Here is a 22,500-nt window from a genome sequence, read left to right as displayed (position 1 = left end):
AGAATCTGTCTCTAATCTCTATAGTAGCTTCACCATGAACTCCAAGACTCCTATTTTCTAAACATTAAATTATTTTTCAAGGATTCATCTTGGCATATTTTTTTAAATCTAGGCACATTCACAGGAACTCTAAGCCCTTGTACACACGGTCGGAGATTCCATCAGAATGTTTCCTATCGGACTGTTTTGTCAGATATTCCGACTGTGTGTGGTCTCCATCGGACTGTTTCCGTCAGAATATCCGACGGACCAATTTTTCCAACTTGCCGGTAAAATTTTCCGACAAAATGCTCCGATCGGACATACTCCGATCATGTGTAGCCTACTCCGACGGACAAAGTGCCACGCATGCTCAGATCAAATTCCTAGACCAAAGCTATTGGCTACTAGCCTGAACGTAGTCCCGTCGTAACGAAATAACGTCATCACGTTATGTACAATCGGAATTTCCGACAACTTAGTCCGACTGTGTGTATGCAACATCACTTCCGGACCTCTTCCGTCAGAATTACTCAGACGGATTTGGCTGTCGGAATCTCCGACCGTGTGTACAAGGGCTAAGAGTTCACTTATTTATAACATTAATTTGAGCAAAGGGAAGATAAATATGTGCAAGGTCCTTGGTTAAGTGGACCCGTTACCTCCATGTGCAAATCACATTTCACTTTAAAGCGGAGTTCCGACTGTTATGGTTTTTTTTTTTTTTTTTTTTTTTTTTTTTAGGATCCAGATCTTTTGTTAATCAGGCTGATTTAGAGTACTCGCGTCTCTGAGCTGAATCTGCCCTCGAATTGCCGATTTTCATAGAGGAATATAATTTATATTCCTCTTTCCAGGCAGTTTCCATAGTGCATGTGAAGCCCACAAGCACTATGGAAACTGCCTGGAAAGAGGAATATAAATTATATTCCTCTATGAAAATCGGCAATTCGAGGGCAGATTCAGCTCAGAAACGCGAGTACTCGAAATCAGCCTGATTAACAAAAGATCTGGATCCTAAAAAAATAAATAAAAATAAAACATAATAGTGGGAACTCCGCTGGGCTCTGGTGCAGCTGAGCAACCAGCATGCACCGGCGTTCTTGCGCATGCGCCGTACACTTCAGACGTTGCCATCACAACGAGCGGCGGAAGTTCCCGCCGCCGTTGTGATGGCAACGAAGCCCTCGGCGCTGCTCAGCGACTCCTGGGAAATGAGAAGCATCTCCCAGGAACACTAGCGAGCGAAGGCACCGAGGTAAGTGATGTAAGGAGCCGAAGTGAGAAAGGAGGCAGATTACGAGAAACCCCCTACCAACAGGAATTTAGCCCTTGTACACACGGTTGGCGATTCACACGGTCGGACAAAGTTGTCGGAAAATCCGACGTGATGAAGTTATTTAGTTACGACCGGACTATGTTCACGCTAGTAAACAATAGCTTTGGTGTAGGAATTTGATCTAAGCATGCGTGGCACTTTGTCCAATCGGAATTCTCTACACATGATCGGAGTATGTCTGATCGGAGCATTTTGTCGGAAAATATTTCCAGCAAGTTGGAAAAGTTGGTCCGACGGATATTCCGACGAAAACAGTCCGATGCAGACCACACACAGTCGGAATATCCGACAAAACGGTCCGATCGGACACATTCCGATGGAATCTCCGACCGTGTGTACAAGGGCTAAGAGGCGAGTACAAAAAAAAAATATGTTATTACTCCTTTTTAATGCAGCCAATTTATGCAAAAATAATTTTAGGAGTGGAACTCCACTAAGTAGAAAATCTGTCCTTGTAGAAAGACAAATGTGTGTGGTAGTGAGGGTGTAAGAAGGAGCGAGAACATGTGCTGTGGTGATTATGTACAACCTATGACTTGGTATATTACAAAAGACCATCCATCTTGAAACCCCATCTTCTAATTCTATAAGATAATTATACACAATATTTGCTATAAAACAAAAAGATTTTATCCAGTGTAACCAATCCAAGTCCAAATGTCATTCCTGTAGCGCAGATTACAACATGAAGGCAAATGCAACTTCACTACTTTTCTGTCCCTCCAGTTTTCACATATGGTTGAAGTTGGGCTTCAAAACGTATTAGTCCATTATTAAAGAACTTTTATACACAGAAGTGGTACGATAAAAGTAAAAAAAAAATAGATAAAAAATGGAATAAATTAGCAACAAGTGTACAGAGGATGCAGTAAAAGGAACCAATGAGAACATTTATTCCTGGACTTAGAACACTTTGATGCTTTAAAAATTTCCATGGGACAATTTCTGCCAAAGAAGACGCCACGTTCTTCCTTATTCCATGGCTGCCAAGAGAATGGTCTCCATTACAATTTAAAAAGGAATCTGTTTGACACAGTTACATAGCTAGGTTGAAAAAAAAAAAAAAAAGTTGTACATGGAGTTCAACCATCACATGGACATACAGCAGTTAACTCGAAAAAAGTACAGTGCCTTGAAAAAATATTCATACCCCTTGAAATTTTACACATTGTCGTGTTACAACCAAAAATGTAAAAAGTATTTTATTAGGATTTTATGTGAAAGACCAACACAAAGTGGCACATAATTGAGAAGTGGAAGGAAAGTGATAAATGGTTTTCAACATTTTTACAAATAAATATGTGAAAAGTGTGATGGGCATTTGTATTTCAGCCCCCTTTACTCTGACACCCCTATCTAAAATCTGGTGAAGTCACCTTCAGAAGTCACCCAACTCATAGAGTCCACCTGTGTGTAATTTAATCACAATATAAATACAGCTGTTCTGTGAAGCTCTCAGAGGTTTGTTAGAGAACCTTAGTGAACAAACATCACCAAGGCCCAAAGCAACACACCAGACATGTCGGGGATAAAGTTGTGAAGAAGTTTAAAGCAGGGTTATGTTATTTAAAAAAAATCTCAAGCTTTGAACAACTCACAGAGCACTGTTCAATCCATCATCCGAAAAAAAAAAAAAAAAAAAAGAGAGAGAAGGAGTATGGCACAACTGCAAACCTACCAAGACATGACCGTCCATCTATATGGACAGGCTGGGCAAGGAGAGCATTAAATCAGAGAAGCAGCCATGGTAACTCTGGAGGAGCTGAAGTTATCCACAGCTCAGGTGGGAGAATCTGTCCACAGGACAACTATTAGTCGTGCTCTCCACAAATCTGGCCCTTTTGGAAGAGTGGCAAGACGAAAACCATTGATGAAAGAAAACCATAAGAAGTCCCATTTGTAGTTTGTGAGAAGCCATGTGGGGGACACAGCAAACGTGGAAGAAGGTGCTCCGGTCAGATGCGACCAAAATTTTACTTTTTGGCCTATAAGCAAAACGCTAGGTGTGGCGGAAAACGAACACTGCACATCACCCTGAACACACCATCCCCACCACGAAACATGGTGGTGGCGGCAACATCATGTTGTGGGGATGCTTTTCTTCAGCAGGGACAGGGAAGCTGGTCAGAGTTGATGGAAAGATGGATGGAGCCAAAAACAGGGCAATCTTAGAAGAAAACCTGTTAGAGTCTGCAAAAGACTTGAGACTGGGGTGGAGGTTCACCTTCCAGCAGGACAACAACCCTAAACATACAGCCAGAGCTACAATGGAATGCTTTAGATCCAAGCACATTCATGTGTTACAATGGCCAAGTCAAAATCCAATTGAGAATCTGTGGCAAGACTTGCTGTTCACAGACACTCTCCATCCAATCTGACAGAACTTGAGCTATTGTACAAAGAAGAATGGGCAAAAATATCACTCTAGATGTGCAAAGCTAGTAGAAAAACAGCTGTAACTGCAGTGAAAGGTGGTTCTACAAGGTATTGACTCAGGGGGGAGAAGAAGAAGAAGAAGAAGGAGAAGGAGAAGGAGAAGGAGAAGGAGAAGGAGGAGAAGAAGCATTATTTTCCTTCCACTTCACAATTATGTGCCACTTTGTGTTGTTCTATCACATAAAATCCCAATAAAATACATTTGTGTTTCTGGTTGTAACATGTGGAAAATTTCAAGGGGTATGAATACTTTGGCACTGTAAATACTATATCGGTAAAATAATTAGTTTTTGTTAGAACCCATTTTCAGTGATGATCTCTAGCGTGCAGCCTAAACTGTGGTAATATATGGGCAAATGTGGAAATATATAGGCACACACACACAGGTATGTAGGCAACAAACAGGTTTGTAACACACTAGCAACTGTCACGATGCAAGGGCAACAAATAATGGGGACGCAAAGGCAATGGTGGTAATATACAGGCACCAAAAGGCAATGGTGGCAATAAACATTCAAGGACAACAATAAACGAGCAGTTGTGATAATGCGCAAATAGAAGGGCATTCATGATGATATGTGGATACCTGGGCAATGGCAGCAATACATAGACAACAGATGGGCATTCGTGACAATTCATGGGCACTCATAAATATATGTCAACAATGGCAATGGTACATAGGCAAAATGAATGGACAAATGAGTGCCCAGAATTTTTTTCCCCCCACCACCCCCTCCTCCTGGCTTCCAGTGGCCAGCCATAATCTCTACCTCTACTCTTACACATCTATTCAACTGCCAGAAGGAAGTGGTGTAGGAGAAGAAAGTACAGTTTGTGCCTCCAGCTCATTCCTTGGCCCAAAATGTGACTAGATTTACCCATCCAGTCAACCAACTGGTAGGGCACCTGGAGTGCTGATTAGCTGGGATCTCTGTGATCAGTTCCAGAGAGTTCATAGGCATGCTTTCTTTACCTGTTCTGTTTGACACTCCTATTCTGGTCAGGAATGAGGGGGGAAATTTCCACAGTGGGGTCACAGACAGAAATTAAAAAATGTTAAAACACTTTAATCTCAAAAAGAAAAATTTTATCTTAGACGACTTCAAGTAATCTCACCTTCTCTTCATTTGCCGCTAACAGGGTCTCCATTCCCAACTTTAACCGCTGGATCTCTTGATCTGTAGGTTACAAATATTATTTAGCATATTTTAGAGAGTTGAATGGAAGCAATTATACTCTATCGCGATTAGCTCTGAGGAAAGCACAGATGTCTTGTATCATGCACTTGTGGGGTTAAGACATTGAAGCAGTGACAAAATAAACTGATCTTGGCAATCAAATGCTAAAAATAAATGCCGTAATTTAGACCTGCCACCATTAATCTACAATTAAGATATCAGTATTGGGTGGACTTACGCATTATTTTCTACCAGGCAAATGCCAAGAAACGCACATCCAATCCAAACCAAATCACATGCAGGGTTTGCTGCATGTACAAGCTTAAATCAAATGAGACTATGCTAAAATTTGGGGAAACCATAACATACACACACACACACACACAGATGAAATCTATGGTTTTACCTGCCACATTTCCTATAATTCTGTTCATGCACGAAAGAATCTCTATTCATTACTGCAGAGTGGCGGTGCAGTTTTGGGATCCATAATAGGAAACCTCTCTATAGGAATGAATGGGAGGAATACAGCCCCCCATCCTTGGGGTCAGCGGGAGGAATACAGCCCCCCATCCTTGGGGTCAGCGGGAGGAATACAGCCCCCCCCCCATCCCTGGGGTCAGCGGGAGGAATACAGCCCCCCCCCATCCCTGGGGTCAGCGGGAGGAATACAACCCCCCCCCATCCCTGGGGTCAGCGGGAGGAATACAGCCCCCCCCCCCCATCCTTGGGGTCAGCGGGAGGAATACAGCCCCCCCCCCATCCTTGGGGTCAGCGGGAGGAATACAGCCCCCCCCATCCCTGGGGCCAGCGGGAGGAATACAGCCCCCCCATCCCTGGGGCCAGCGGGAGGAATACGCCCCCCCCCCATCCTTGGGGCCAGCAGGAGGAATACGCCCCCCCCCCATCCTTGGGGCCAGCAGGAGGAATACAACCCCCCCCCATCCTTGGGGCCAGCGGGAGGAATACAACCCCCCCATCCTTGGGGCCAGCGGGAGGAATACAACCCCCCCCATCCTTGGGGCCGGCGGGAGGAATACAACCCCCCCCCCCATCCTTGGGGCCAGCGGGAGGAATACAACCCCCCCCCCCATCCTTGGGGCCAGCGGGAGGAATACAACTCCCCCCATCCTTGGGGCCGGCGGGAGGAATACAACCCCCCCATCCTTGGGGCCGGCGGGAGGAATACAACCCCCCCCATCCTTGGGGCCAGCGGGAGGAATACAACCCCCCCCCCATCCTTGGGGCCAGCGGGAGGAATACAACCCCCCCCCCATCCTTGGGGCCAGCGGGAGGAATACAACCCCCCCCCCCATCCTTGGGGCCAGCGGGAGGAATACAACCCCCCCCCCATCCTTGGGGCCAGCGGGAGGAATACAACCCCCCCCATCCTTGGGGCCAGCGGGAGGAATACAACCCCCCCCCATCCTTGGGGCCAGCGGGAGGAATACAACCCCCCCATCCTTGGGGCCAGCGGGAGGAATACAACCCCCCCCCATCCTTGGGGCCAGCGGGAGGAATACAACCCCCCCCCCATCCTTGGGGCCAGCGGGAGGAATACAACCCCCCCCATCCTTGGGGCCAGCGGGAGGAATACAGCCCCCCCCATCCTAGGGGTCAGCAAGAGGAATACAGCCCCCCCATCCTAGGGGTCAGCAAGAGGAATAACGCCCCAAGGTCTGAGTAAAAGGCAAGCAAAGGACTGCATCCAAGCCGCAGTTGGAGACCACTGCTTTAAAAACTATGGATATTGTAAATATCACTGTAAATTGCAACCTCCATAAAAATGTAATCCAGTTGAAAAAAAACAATACCATAATGGTTCCTGTGGCAATCTTACCTAAAGTGTAATCAGCTTAGGGAAAAACAATTCTTTTAAGGTCTCTAAAAGTTAAGCCATGTCTTCTATGAGGCTGCACAATCCTGGATTTTGCCTATGAACTGCCAGCAGGTCATATCCGCTTTAAAAAAAAGAGCCTTCACGTTTCAGTCTGCCAAAAATTGTTGGGTTCTGGAAAGTTAAATCACCCAAAAGGGTTTGTGACCCTGGGAGGTGAGACCCGGGAACATAATTTCTCCTGTTCATGTGCTGCGGTCACAAAAGTGGTCCTCTTTTCTTGTTACATTTTTACTTTTATCTCATGGAGAATGCAGTGGGATGAACACTTGTTGCAGCAAAAGTAGTAAGACCTCAAAGCGAGTTGGAGAGTACGAGGAACTATGGCAGGAAGATGGGGCTGCTGGATTCAATAAAAGATACAAAAAAAGTCTACCTGGTGACTCAGCCCACCAGACAACACTTATTATAATATTCCTTTAGGGTGGACAGACCCTGAAAGGAACTTTGCAGAAATGTAAAATGGTCAACTGACTCTACATATGGCTTCACATTTTTCAAATTCTATAGGAAGTGCTTATAATGTTACTGTAAATCTCATTTTTAAAGCAGAATTCCAGAAATTATTTTTATTGCATGCTTACATTGGTCCAGCCTGACACTATGGGCGTTATTTATTAAAACTGGAGAATGCTAAATATGGTGCAGCTTTCCATAGAAACCAATCAGCTTCCAGGTTTTATTGTCAAAGCTTAACCAGTTGCCGACCGCCGCACGCCGATGTACGTCGGTGCAATGGCACGGGCAGGCATAAGGACATACATGTACGTCCCTTGCCTCCCGCGGGTCGGGGGCCCGATCGGGCCCCCGCCCGGTGCCTGCGGCGGTCGGTATTCGTGCGGGAGCGATCCCGGACGAGGGGACGGCCATTCATTCATGGCCACCCCCTCGCGATCGCTCCCGACGAATAGAAATCCCCGGTGACATCACTTCCTCTCCTGTAATGTAAACACAGGAGAGGAAGTGATGTATTCTCTCCTCCGTGTCGGTATTTTTCGTTCCGACACGGAGGAGAGCGGATCAGTAAGTTGCACCAACACTCACACACACAGTAGAACATGCCAGGCACACTCACACCCCCCCTTTACCCCCCGATCACCCCCCCAATTACCCCTGCCCCCCAGTCACAGTGACACCAATGTCATTTTTTTTTTTTTTTTTTTTTTTTTTTTGCATTGGTGTCATTTGTGACTGTAATAACTGTTAGGGCAGTTAGAGTTAGCCCCCTTTAGTTCTAATGTACCCCCCTAACCCCCCCAATAAAGGTTTAACCCCGTGATCACCCCCCGTCGCCAGTGTCACTAAGGCTGGGTTCACATTGCAGCGGTTTATGAGAACGAATGTGATTCGCACCGCACTGCAGTGCAAATCACATCCGATCTCTGTGCGATTCGAGTTCAGCCATTCGCCGCACCCGCCACACCCGCCACACCCGCCGCACATTCGCACGGGACCCTTTTTTTGGCCCGCAGCAGAATCGGATCGCATGGGTGTTCACACCATGCGATCCGAGTTTGCAGATCGCACTGCGATATGCGAACTGATCTGGGGGTGTCAGTAACATTTCACTGACACTCCCAGCAGTTCGCATAGGGCAGTGTGAACTGCCGCCGGGAGGCATGCGATGCGGGAACCCGCCGCGCATTCGCGGCGTTTCCGCATCGCTCCAGTGTGAACCCAGCCTAATAAGCGATCATTTTTCTGATCGCCGTATTAGTGTCACAGGTGACGCTAGTTAGGCAGGTAGGTATTTAGGTTCGCCGCAGCTTTTTATAGCGCCAGGGACCCCCATATACTACCGCATAAAGCCCCCTGATTGCCCCCTAGTTAACCCTTTCACCAGTGATCACCATATAACTGTTACAGGTGACGCTGGTTGGTTAGTTATTTTTTTATAGTTTCAGGGCACCCGCCATTTATTACCTAATAAAGGTTTAACCCCCTGATCACCCGGCGGGTGTCATTTGTGACTAATAACTGTTAGGGCAGTTAGGGTTAGCCCCCTTTAGTTCTAAGGTACCCCCCTAACCCCCCCAATAAAGGTTTAACCCCGTGATCACCCCCCGTCGCCAGTGTCACTAAGGCTGGGTTCACATTGCAGCGGTTTATGAGAACGGATGTGATTCGCACCGCACTGCAGTGCAAATCACATCCGATCTCTGTGCGATTCGAGTTCAGCCATTCGCCGCACCCGCCGCAAATTCGCACGGGACCCTTTTTTTGGCCCGCAGCAGAATCGGATCGCATGGGTGTTCACACCATGCGCTCCGAGTTTGCAGATCGCACTGCGATATGCGAACTGATCTGGGGGTGTCAGTAACATTTCACTGACACTCCCAGCAGTTCGCATAGGGCAGTGTGAACTGCCGCCGGGAGGCATGCGATGCGGGAACCCGCCGCGCATTCGTGGCGTTCCCGCATCGCTCCAGTGTGAACCCAGCCTAATAAGCGATCGTTTTTCTGATCGCTGTATTAGTGTCACAGGTGACGCTAGTTAGGCAGGTAGGTATTTAGGTTCGCTGCAGATTTTTATAGCGCCAGGGACCCCCATATACTACCGCATAAAGCCCCCTAATTGCCCCCTAGTTAACCCTTTCACCAGTGATCACCATATAACTGTTACAGGTGACGCTGGTTGGTTAGTTATTTTTTTATAGTTTCAGGGCACCCGCCATTTATTACCTAGTCTCACTAGTGTACCCCTAAATTTAGGGGTGTCTACTTTCCAAAATGGGGTCATTTGGGGGGGGGTTTGTGCCATCTTGGCATTTTATGGCCTTCAAAACTGTAACGCCCTTAGAAAGCCTGAAGGCGGTGCTTGGTTTTCGGGGCCCCGTACGCGGCTAGGCTCCCAAAAAGTCCCACATATGTGGTATCCCCATACTCAGGAGAAGCAGCAGAATTTATTTTGGGGTGTCATTTCACATATGCCCATGGCATGCGTGAGCAATATATCATTTAGTGACAACTTTGTGAAAAAAAAAAAAAAAAAAAAAAAGTTTGTAATTTTCCCGCAACTTGTGGCAAAATATAAAATATTCCATGGACTCAACATGCCTCTCAGCAAATAGCTTGGGGTGTCTACTTTCTAAAATGGGGTCATTTGTGGGGGTTTTGTGCCATCTTGGCATTTTATGGCCTTCAAAACTGTAATAGGTAGTGAGGAGTGAAATCAAAAAATTACGCCCTTAGAAAGCCTGAAGGCGGTGCTTGGTTTTCGGGGCCCCGTACGCGGCTAGGCTCCCAAAAAGTCCCACATATGTGGTATCCCCGTACTCAGGAGAAGCAGCAGAATTTATTTTGGGGTGTCATTTCACATATGCCCATGGCATGCATGAGCAATATATCATTTAGTGACAACTTTGTTAAAAAAAAAAAAAAAAAAAAAAAAAGTTTGTAATTTTCCCGCAACTTGTGGCAAAATATAAAATATTCCATGAACTCAACATGCCTCTCAGCAAATAGCTTGGGGTGTCTACTTTCTAAAATGGGGTCATTTGTGGGGGTTTTGTGCCATCTTGGCATTTTATGGCCTTCAAAACTGTAATAGGTAGTGAGAAGTGAACTCAAAAATTTACGCCCTTAGAAAGCCTGAAGGCGGTGCTTGGTTTTCGGGGCCCCGTACGCGGCTAGGCTCCCAAAAAGTCCCACATATGTGGTATCCCCATACTCAGGAGAAGCAGCAGAATTTATTTTGGGGTGTCATTTTACATACGCCCATAGCATGTGTGAGCAATATATCATTTAGTGACAACTTTGTGTAAAAAAAAAAAAAAATTTTTTTTTTTGTCATTATTCAATCGCTTGAGGCAAAAAAATAAAATATTCAATGGGCTCAACATGCCTCTTATCAATTTCCTTAGGGGGTCTACTTTCCAAAATGGGGTCATTTGGGGGGGTTTTGTACTGCCCTGCCATTTTAGCACCTCAAGAAATGAGATAGGCAGTCGTAAACTAAAAGCTGCGTAAATTCCAGAAAACGTACCTTAGTTTGTAGATGTGACAACTTTTGCGCAAACCAATAAATATACAATTATTGACTTTTTTTTTACCAAAGACATGTGGCTGAATACATTTTGGCCTAAATGTATGACTAAAATTGAGTTTATTGGATTTTTCTAATAACAAAAAGTAGAAAATATCATTTTTTTTCAAAATTTGCGGTCTTTTTACGTTTATATCGCAAAAAATAAAAATCGCAGAGGCAATCAAATACCATCAAAAGAAAGCTCTATTTGTGGGAAGAAAAGGACGCAAATTTTGTTTGGGTACAACATTGCATGACCGCGCAATTACCAGTTAAAGCAGCGCAGTGCCAAAGTGTAAAAAGACCTCTGGTCATTTACCAGCAAAATGGTCCGGTCTGAAAGTGGTTAAATTGAACAAACTGAAGTTAGAAGCCGACTGGCTCACATGCACAGCTGCACAAGATTCTGAGTCCACCAGTCTTAGTAAATCTACCCCAGTGTAAGTACAAATATTTCAGGCGTCATGGACCACTGTGGAATCTAACAATCACTGTGGTGAATACTACACTGATAGTGATAATCTTTCCCAGGTCTTGCTCGGGTTCAAGCAAGCAGCTTCCCTTCTACACACTGACCACAGGGGGTTGCTCTCTTGGCACTGCCACCATTCATAGAACTTGTATTTCTTTTTCAATTAAAATAAGGTGTACCCTCGCTGAACGATGTGGAGAAGAGGGACAGAGAAGTCACATTCTCCCCCTCTTCCAATCAGAAAACACTGTGTTGTCAGTGTGCAGAGGGGAAGCCACTCACATAGAAACTGAGCAGCAGGACCTGTAAGATAACGGCCATCCGCGTAGTAGCACTGACTGCTACAGTGATTGCCAGCTTCCCCAAGCTGGACCAATGCAAGTATGCAAAACAAAATTCCTGGAGCATAGCTTTAAAGCATTGCAAAACAAAAAAAGGCAAGCATCCAATAGTGTTAAATGAATCTGATAGTCTAGGCAAAAGTATGAGAAGATGTGATCACTGATAACTACCAATCAGAACCTGCAAATCTAACCACTGTGGATTCATCTGTACTATATGGCTCAGAGCCGACCATGGGATTCTGAAACTAGTTCTTTCTTATTATATGAAGACTACACAATGCATTCAGTAATGATCTGCAGTTGCCCACATGTATCAGATCATCATTCACAGATTTGACTAGCCCAGATGAGGCTTTGCTATGGGCAACTGCACATCGCATTATTAAAAGTCTCTGCAAATGTAAAAATGCCTATAGTAAACCGCAAAATGACAAAATCACCACCCAACCAGCAGGCAACATATACAGCAACCAGACAGTCTGCCCACTCTAGTGTCTGAAAACCACGCCGTTAATTTGACCAACAATTAATTGATTTAGCAGATTCAGGACAAGCCAGGGTAGACAGACGGAAGCACTGAGACGATGTTAGCTGTCTGCTTGCTGCTAGTAAATTGCAAATCAGTGACATTGAACAAAGGCTTTTGCAACAATGTAGCATTACATACAACAGTGCTGGACAAGAATGAAAAACGACAATGGCTTACGTTTCTCTTTTATCCTCCTCCTAAATACTTCTTCTATGTGACAGGGAAGGTAAAGAAAGCAAAATGATGCAACGTTACATTCATGCATTGCTCATTCTTCTTATATGATCTTTTATAAGATTGAACACACTTTAAAAAGTTGAAGAAGAGCCCTTAAAGAGGAACCCAACTCAAAAAGCGCAGAGTCGCTAGGTTATATGTAACATCTAAAGTGTCTATAGTGCCTAAGCAGTATCCTGAAAGATTTACCTATTGTCTGGAATATTTCCTGGTATGCGAGTGTGCCCAGACACTCCTGTCCTTACAGCCGCATAGCTCTCCATCTGCTGTGTGAAATCTAAGGCACTGCTAGTCTCATGAGATTAGGAGTGAGATGTGGTGAGCGAGATATGGTGAGATCACTACTGTGTCACCATTTTCCTTTCTGGAGGCTCTGACTTGAGGAAGCAAAGCCCTACCTGTACCAAGATGGCTACCTCCACAAAAGGCGCACAGAGCAGAACAAGAAACGGTTAGTCAGTAATGGGGAAAGATCAGCAGCAGGGAGAGCACAAGTAATCCTGATGACTAATCCTTTGACTTCTGCCTGCCCTTTTTTGACAGTTTCTCCGAGTTCAGTCCTTAGACTTTGCATAAAAGTGCAAGGTCCACTTCTTTTGTAGGTCATCAGCCACTGAGTAAGAAGTGCTGAAATCCCCCCCAAAAAAACAAGCATAAAAACAAAATAAAGTTGAAGTTACTCACTTTACACTATGGATCATTTCTGCTTCCTGAAGGTAAAGGTGCAAGTAAAGGTGACATTATTGGACCTTCTCCTGGGGTCTTGGAGAAGCTTAAAATCCCAAATCTTGCAAGAACTTGTTCTGGTACCGCACAGGCATGACTTGTGATATTTGGGAATCTGTGAGTCCTAAATATCACAAGTCATGACTTTGTATGGTACTGGAGCAAGTTCTCGCAAGATTTGGAATCTTCATCTTCTCCAAGACCCCAGGAGATGGCCCAATGAGGTCACCTTTACTTACACCTTCAAAAAGAAGAAAGAAGCCATCTTGTAGAGTAAACTTCAACTCTATTTTTTACATATGCTTGTTTTGCTTTTGTTTTTTTAAGCTATAAAAAAAAAAAAAAAAAAGAAAAAAAAAAAGAAAAAAAAAAAAGAGCCTTCCAATTTCATGCACAGTCCACTTTAAAAAAGGGACTGCGCATGAAAATGCAGGGCCCTCTTCTCAATAGAAACCGGCCAACATTCGGCCTGTATGTACTGCAGCCGGTCCAGCTTCTGTTGAAGGTACGTGACAAAAAAAAAAAAAAAAAAAACCTCTCGTTCACTTGACCGGAGTGTTCTGCCAGGGGGGCCGCCTTCCTGTCAACTACACTCCCTGTAGTGTAATGAAATCTCCCTAATAAGGACATAATAAAAACCTAATATAGGCTCTAACCCAACCCCAACAATCCAAAACTAGTGAAAAAAAGTGTCTGCTGAAATTCTGCTTTAATAAAATGTATATGTGGGAAAAAAAATAAATAAAAATTAATAACTGACCAAATGGAATTCTTTAAAAGTATTATTAATGTAAGCACATTGAGACACATAGGGATGATTTACTAAAACCGGAGAGTGTAAAATCTGTTGCAGCTCTGCAAAGAAACCAATCAGCTTTTCTTTTTTTTTTCGTCAGAGCTTAACTAAACAAGCTAAAGTTAGAAGCGGATTGGCTACCATGCACAGCAGCACCAGATTTTGCCATATCCAGTTTTAGTAAATCAAGCCCATTATGTTTAATGCAATCATATCTTAATTAGAAAAGATAATTAGAAACACGTATACTATGTACCTCTGTCTGAGGATTCATTTTGTGCAGCTGTTCTTGAAGTAATCTGACTCTGTAGACGTTCTATTTCAGCATCTTTCAAAGCCAATTGTTCCTGTAGTTGTGCAATTTCAGCCTAAAAAAAACAATGTTTTATCAAATATGGCCTGCAAGTCATTCTGGTTTTAGATGTACACTTTAAAAAATGAATTTAGTATATTTAGCATGGACTTGTGGATCAAAATTCTTGGGGGGGAAAAAGTAAAGAGTTTCTATATACTACTGCACAGAAACCCTACAGATAGCACTTTTAAGGGTCACACAGAGGCAAACAGCTGGTTGTTGTGCCAGGGCACTCTATAGACTGACCAGACCTTAATCAGAACACAATATTCAAGGGGCACAAGGAGGATAGGACAGAAAGTAAAACAGACAGTAGACAACCCTACACAACTTGCACATATAGGGCACTTATAACACAGATGAGGGAACACAGGCAAAGTCATAAATCATGGCAAATAGTGAATAGCAAATCTGTAAATATTTGCTCCACCAGTGATCTGCCAAATCTGGTATGACAATCTGTTTTGCAAGGTGGATTTTTTGCCTGCCTAAAAACTAGCTGGAGTGGCAGCCCTTCTAAAAACAATTAAAAGACTACATCCAATGTCCACATTTGCTAATCTCCATGGGCAATTTGGTGTTTGGACAGGCCTAGGGTATGGCACATCATCGTTAAATAATTGCCCTTATTTGGGCCATGCGAAGTTCTAAGTTTTCCAAGATGGAGCTGGTAAGGGTCCAAAGTATTGGCTTGTCTGCCATGGATGGACAATCTGACATGAACAATGCTTGTGTGAATCAATGCCCCTCATCTCAAGTGCCAAGGCAGAACATGACATCTCTGCCCAACACCAAACCATGGGAATTATGTGTTGTAACAGTGCAAAGATATGAATAGGTTTTACAATAGCAAAATAGTCATACAGATGGCAAACAATGGAGTTGTGAATGTTAAAGAAATTAAAAGGATTGAAGTGTTAATGTAGCACTGCCATTGGCTAAACACAAAACTTTTGACCCACCTTTGTTGCTTTAAGTTTCCATTCATGTTGTGCCCTCTCGTTTTCCAGTTCATCCACTTTTATTTTGAGGCTTTTTAGCTCTTGTAGCAGCATCTGTGAAAAGGACCAGGACAAATAGGCCATGATTAGAGGCAAGAGACCCGCACCCGGCCACACCACACAGGTGCACAATCCTGAATGCTCGCTGACACACTCATGCAGTAAACACCAAGCGTCATCACATGGTTCACATGAAGAAGTTGGCCTGTCCGCACTTGAATCTGATGCTATTCACCGATAAGAAGCTATCCCACCCGACTCTGCATGATCACAGGAGTACATATAAGAGAACAGTAGAAGTCTCTGCAAGTCCATGTGTAGCTCTAGGCAACATAAACATGTTATTTGCTGCTTCATGGGCAGATGAACCACCCTGGAGGAAAGACAAGGCTTTGACTACAACAAAAATTGACATTTATAGCTGAAGATGCCTGAAAACACTGCAAGATTGGAATCTTCAGCATTAGGACTTCACCTGTCTATGTCATGCCAGAGCAACCTTCAGGCCTAAAGTTGTTGACAAACTGCAAATCCCAAGGCTCCCTCTGTCTTTACTGTGTAAAGATTTTTTTTTTTGTGGGGTTTTTTATTTTTTATTTTTTAGATTGTGTCTTTTATTATTACAATATAACTAAAAGGCAAAACCCTTCTTATTTATAGATTTGGATAGCGTGAAGAGGGATTAGAATACCTGTCAGGTTTTTATTGCCATCTGTGCCCCCTTTTAGGGGATTCACCCTATTTCTCCCTTTTATCGTTATCATCAAAAGTAAAGAAACTCCCAAATCTTGAGTTGTCCCCCAGAAAAGTAACAGAGGGGAAAACATCCAATAGGGACACTAGTTATGGTGACTTGGGGGGCCTAAGGAATTCCCTTAATTTTCAGGGATTTCCTCCCAGTTCCTGTTTGGTTATGGGACAGGAAGTGAAGGACACATGGCAAAAAAAAAAAATACAAAAATCTCACGGGTTATAACTAGGCACAGCCAGTCCATATGTTTGCATGCTGGGCACCGGACTCATAGGTTTCTAGGATTTTTTGTAGTTTTTTTTTTTCCAAGCCACATGATTAGAGTCTGAGGCTCTAATTGGCTATATTCACAATTGTGTTCAGGCTTCTCCTCACGGCTAATCAGGACAATGCGGCCGCTGGTTATAACCATCCCCTACTCCAGGTGTGGCCAACCAGTGGCCCGAGGGCCACATGTGGCCCGCAGAGCCCTTTGATGTGGCCCTCGACCTTCTGCTCTGGAATGGCGGGGTAGCAAGCCCAGATCGCAAGTTGCCGACCCGTCATACCACAGCATCAGTGTTGTGAATGAAGCTGGTGGTAGAGGAAGAAAACGGCTGCAGAGCAGAGCCCATAAGCCGATGCTTTCTGTACAGCGTCAGCTTTTGCCACAGGCAGAGTCTATGGCAAAGTTCAGTTAACCCACAGCATTACTCTGCACCCGCGGTGTGGGTAATCATCAGTGTGATGCAGTTTAGGCCCTTTTCACATCATCGGCCCTACCCAATCGGACCCTCAATTCCCCCTGATGAAGTCATGTGGTGCATGACGCAACTCGTAGGGCAGAGCCTGAGGGGCCACGGACCAGAAGTAATGTCATACCAGGAAGAACAACAAATGCTAGGAGTTATTTTATATATGTAAGCAGCACTTTAGTAGAATAAAGTGATTCCTTTACATGTTACACTATTGGGGCATCCTCTGTTTCAACACAGTATTGGAGTAATCATAGTGTGTGTGGTTCAAGACGCTCTTAAAAAAGGAGCCATTAACTTATTACCCTGGAGGAACATCTAACTGAATAAGCGCACCCTAGTGTGGAGGCTACACTACAGGTACACGGAGGACCTTGGCATGAAACACTGACAGAGAAGAAGAAGCAAGCTTGATGTGATTTCACATGCGTGTATAACACACCATTAAGGTGAGGGCACTGAGAGCATGGTGGTGATCGGGAAGAAGTGGTTTAGAATATTTATTTGGTGTGAAAGTAACAATTATTCACCTTTGATAAACTTATTTTGCGCTGATTTAGGTATGTTTGGTAACACTTGGGATATAAGAAGAACATCAATCCGTGGGCCATGACAGAACCATTCAGAATGCCGAGACACATTTAAGTGTTTGAGAATTGATAGCCCAGCACATATTTATTCCACCCTCCTGTTGACGGTTTAAAAGGACCCACTCATGCAGATGTAGCACCCTGATGTTTAGGCAGGGTTGCTATTAAATTTGCCAAATGATAGTTGCCTTGGCCAATTGTTAGGAGTTCAATTGATGTCGCCCTAATTCTGGAATTGCTGCATTTCTCCCTTCTGTCACTAGATGGCCGGGTATCTGGTGACATTAGATAAGACAAGGGAATTGCAAGGACAGATTAGGAATGAATGGGGCTTCTCAGCCAATGGGCAGGGATTTTCTTGGGTCCGTTGGCCTGCTGGGAGAGCCCATTTATTTGGGTGGAGTCAGGTGATCGGGGTTCTGTGCCACCTGGACGGCTGTCTGGGTGGATATGTGTTATATTGCCCTGGGCTGCTAGGCCAGAAACCTAAGGCTTATCCCGGGGATATCTTGCTGCTAGGCTGTCTGAGGGCCTATCCAGAAGCAGGAGAGCAGCGTAGGGTTGGGACTGCGGGCTTGTAGTCAGACCAGAAGTAACGGTTCCGCCAGCGAGGGAAGCAGTCATGGTTGGAGGTAGTAGGAAAGCCATCAACACTAAGGGACCTTCCACCTTGCTACCGGAGACCATTGTGAGTAAGCTGAGGCCAGTACTAGAGCAGACTTATAGCCAACCAGGGATGGTGAAGAAGTGGGAAAGCTTCAGCAAGTGCCAAGTCAGGGACCCAGCAAAGGTGACACTTGTGGCGTGCTTAGCCAGGGACCTAATGTGTCAGCAGGGGTGAAGCTTTAAGAATATCTGTAAAGTGCCAAGCCAGAGACCCAGCAGTGAGGCAGGCGGGGGGCTTGAGGAAGATACTGAGTGCTACAGTGAAAGAGCTCAGGGGATCCAGTGGCTAGAGGATCTGAAGTCTAGTGAGAAAGACTGGGAGATCATTGAGTAAAGACCTACAGTGAGCGAGTGTGGGGTATAGAGAACTGTTTTTGTTGCAGATAGTTGAATACCTTTACCATTAGTAACAGCTACAGGATTGTTGCCATAAAAGAGACAGCGGTCCTACCTATAGAGAAGTGGCGTCTGGCTGGAGGCCTTCACCTGTATAGCTGTCTACATATAGAAGTGTCGGAGTCTGCCAATTAACACTGCATCTACCCAAGGGTGTCCTGGCCCCAACCCGCATTCAAAGTGTCTGGTGCCCACTGTTCATCTTACATTGCACCCACCATGCCTCATAACCCACTACACTGAAGGATGTCAGCTTTCCCTAACTCTGGAGATCACTATTGAGCCTAAAGAGGCCAGGGACTTTGCTACACATAGGTGGGAGCAAGCATACGGGCACGCATGGCAGCTGTGCACATTTGTATGCACTTCAGACTGGTTGTGCCCAAGTTGTTACTAACAGCCATGATCACAGTAGGGGCCAATATTTTATCATCATCATCCCTATATACCTAATATGTTGTAAAGAAAAAAAAAAAAACCCTCCAAGTTAAAAAAGTAGCATCAAAGTTGTAAAATAATACACATTTACAGAATATATTTTTCCAATAAAACCACACAGTTAGTAAACTGCAATAACAGTCACATCAAACAAATCAGCACACACGCAATATTAGCTGAAGGTTAGGAATGGATAAGTACTTACAGGTCACATATTAGTTATTATTGGCTGCAAAGGGTAATAGCTTTGTGTTATTACCCACAGTTAACTGATAAAGTGGCACCCTTCTGGGTTGAACCAATTAGACCAAATTATGATCATTGAGAAACAATATGTATACTCCAGATAAGACACATACGATTTGACTTTCTTTGAATAAAAATAAACCAGCAAAGGGTGGGATCATCCTAACAAATCGGTTGACAGTAAGCCCCAGTGGGAATCTCTATTACACCGTTTAGGCTAAAATTAATGACTGACCTATGGAATATTTAGGAACGCTCCACAAACTTAAAAAACAAACTGAGTTTTATTGCAGAGCCATAGTTAGTGGCTCCTGGTCTTCATTAGAGTCTCCAATTTTACTGGGTCCCAAAGCTGCATGTTACCTGCTGGTGAAATCTGGTATTACAGCTCGGTTGTTATAAAGCCCCGAGAGCCCTTTGCGGAGTTTGCAGAGCAGTTAAGAAATGAGGTGCCTACAGACATTACAAAATGTTCTCGAAACAGGATGTTTGTTAACAGACTGGGAAAGGTCTGTACGTTTGTAGACCCTGCTAAGACCCTTGCCAATGTTCCTGACTCAGCCTGCTTGAGGGAACATTTATTGGCCCGGATGCAATTTCCCAGCAAAGCACGGTTTACTCAAAGACAGTGGTCACATTGTTTCTACTTTCGCTTCCACCTACATAGGCAGATGAGCATGATTGTACCTCATGTAGACTATCATGCTTGATCGTAGATCATCCATTATGAATATAATTTGATGGTAGGGTCGTGTATGCAATCCATCTGAACACGATTTGGTGGAATTGGCGGTTTCTTAGCCCTTGTACACACGGTCTGAGAATCCGTCGGAATGTGTCCTATCGGACCGTGTTGTCGGATAATCCGACTGTGTGTGGTATGCATCGGACTGATTCCGTCGGACCCAATTTTCCAACATGTTGGAAATATTTTCCGACCAACTGGTCCGATAGGACATACTCCGATCATGTGTAGAGAATTTTGATCGCACCAAGTGCCACGCATGCTCAGATCAAATTCCTACATCAAAGCTATTGACTACTAGTCCCATCGTAACTAAATTACGTCATCACGTTCTGAATGATCGGATTTTTCAACAACTTATTCCGACCGTGTGTATGCAACAGTTTCGGACAAGATCCGACAGGCAAAATCCGACGGATTTGGTTGGCAGAATGTCTGACCGTGTGTACAGGGGCTTAGACCTGGCAGAGTGCAGCAATGAGATTTCCCATCAGAAGTTTATATCTCCACCTCCTCAGAAGACCATACCATAGGGGAGCTCTCAAAGTTGGACTCCCCTATTATATGTTTATTCCATATTACTATAAATCTATCCAGAAGGGTGGGTGCGACATTTGGATTTATTACAGGTAAGACATTTGGGCAGTACTTGAAAATGAAGGGGGCATCTATGGAGCATCCAACTGATGTAAAAGCCTTATCCCCGTGATTAATACTGGGGGGAGGGGGTGCAAAAATACGTTAAGGACGTAGCCTAGTCAGAGCCCGGGCTGAGGCTATATGCAGGTTATGAGACTCTCTTCCCATTTCACACTGGTGTAAAAACGCTGGCAAATGTTTGAAATTATAAAAGGGATGTAAAAGTGCTGGACTAAAGTGCAAAGGTCAATTTAAATGGTTAACCTCTAGTTCAAGAAAGGCAGCTTCATATTAATCGGGGTATCCCACAGGGTCCCCGAAAAAGTCTAAGCAAAGTGTAAAAGGATGAAAGTGCCATGAGTTAGTGCCAGTCCAGCAGAAGTTTTTTTACTCCTGCTAAAAGACTAGACAATAAAGCCAACATGTTTGCGGGAGCCCAGAACTCCACTTCATTAGACCTTGTTTCTAAGCCCTGATGAAGGGGCAGCTGAGCCCCTGAAATGCATTGGTTTATCTTCGGACTCATTAGAAATAATAGACATCTACTGGACTACCACTAACTTGTGGTGCTCTCATCCATTCATACTTTGCTCAAACAGGTGTAAACAGTTTTGGGTGGCATTGGCCTGTCACCATTTAGAATGTATGTGTTTCCTTTACGCTGATATGTCCACGCTGCAGTACCCCAACTGACGCGTTATGGACAGCTCTGTCTACCCAACATTTTACTTGCAGTAAAGTTAGTACACACCCCAAGTCTCATGCAAGATGCACAATACTTCTCATACATCCTTCCCCTCACAACCCGGGCACTTCATGGGCTGTGGAGGGTCTATCAGTTCATTCAGGTCGACATGAAGAGGTTCGGTCAAGTCAGACAGGTTAGTCTGCGTCTCCTCCCTCTCTTGGATCTTACTATTGATCTCCAGCTGTAGTTGGCACATTTGTTCCTGGAGCTCATTTATCATATTGACTACAGACTGTAAAATGGAAGAGAAAGTTTAGAGCAAGCTCCTTCCTGAAAGTAAGAGAACCATAATACGTTGTACATGTGCACCACAGAAAAAAAAAAAATAGAGAAGTGGATGTTGATAGTTGCTGATCACACACTTCCTGTCCCTAACTTCTTTGATCATTCAGGGCAGCAGTTCCTGCAAATACCTTGGGGGGGAGCTGTGAGATTGGGGGCACATGGGGCTGTATAGCCTTGTGTAATCTTGAGTTCTAAGATAAAAATGCCTCCTGTACCTAAACAGAGCTCTATTCTTTCATGGGATGCCTACATGAATATGAACCTAAATATCTATTATGTGAGAGGACATTTTTCCTTTCATTTTTATAGTCCGGCAAAAATGAAACTATTTCAGCTGTGAACCCCCTTTACTGGTTTACCAAGACAATCTTGAAACCCAAAATTATCTCTCAACTTAAAGTGACACTAAAGGTTCAGAAAAAATAAAATAAAAAGGCAAGGTCACACTTACCTTCCATGTGCAGCTCGTTTTGCACAGAGTGGTTCCGAACACCGTCTTCTGGGGTCCCTCGGCGGCTCCTCCCCGCATCATATAACCACCTGGGAGAAGCACTCTCCCGGGGAGGCCAATGGCTACGCTGCTATCAATCTATCCAATCAAGAGCAGAGAACCCTGGGCAGAGAGAGAGCGCATCCCCGTGGGTCAAGTTTGAGGGTTCAGGTAAGTAAAATGGGGGTGGGGCTGGAGGGCCAGTCACTGACCGGATGCATTAAGGTGAAAAAACACGAACCTTTACAAGACATTTAACACCTTTTGTTTTGATACACCTGAGAGGTGTCTAGCAATTGAAAAACTTAAAGTGGTTCTAAAGGCAGAATACTCGATCCAGCGCTGTGCTCGACAGCAGTGGCTCTCGCTTTCCTCACTGGAGATTGAGGTGGGAGTCAATAACAGCAAGTGAGGAGAGAGCAGGCGTGGGGCAGAACAGTACTGTGTGTGTCAATG

General features: G+C 44.5%; 1 protein-coding gene across 15 annotated transcripts in view; it reads right to left on the bottom strand.

Annotated features, from left to right (window-relative positions):
• Positions 1 to 22,500, bottom strand: part of PPFIBP2 (PPFIB scaffold protein 2) — a 358,545-nt gene that overhangs the window by 79,903 nt on the left and 256,142 nt on the right. For 9 of the 15 annotated variants that reach the window (XM_077460920.1, XM_077460924.1, XM_077460919.1 and 6 more), the window contains 5 exons: positions 21,310 to 21,501; positions 15,278 to 15,370; positions 14,217 to 14,328; positions 12,379 to 12,411; positions 4,871 to 4,932 (listed from right to left, as the gene is read on the bottom strand). In XM_077460920.1, coding sequence (XP_077317046.1) covers positions 4,871 to 4,932; positions 12,379 to 12,411; positions 14,217 to 14,328; positions 15,278 to 15,370; positions 21,310 to 21,501 — 492 coding nt within the window. The remainder of the gene's footprint in view (positions 1 to 4,870; positions 4,933 to 12,378; positions 12,412 to 14,216; positions 14,329 to 15,277; positions 15,371 to 21,309; positions 21,502 to 22,500) is intronic. The other 6 variants (XM_077460927.1, XM_077460933.1, XM_077460928.1 and 3 more) reach the window with 4 other exon arrangements.

Source organism: Lithobates pipiens, unplaced genomic scaffold (genome assembly GCF_037356315.1).
Source record: "Lithobates pipiens isolate NorthernLeopardFrog02 unplaced genomic scaffold, aLitPip1_a1.2 Scaffold_10, whole genome shotgun sequence".
Taxonomy (NCBI): domain Eukaryota; kingdom Metazoa; phylum Chordata; class Amphibia; order Anura; family Ranidae; genus Lithobates; species Lithobates pipiens.
Note: the sequence above shows the minus strand (reverse complement) of the source record. Positions and strands in the feature narration are given on the sequence as shown.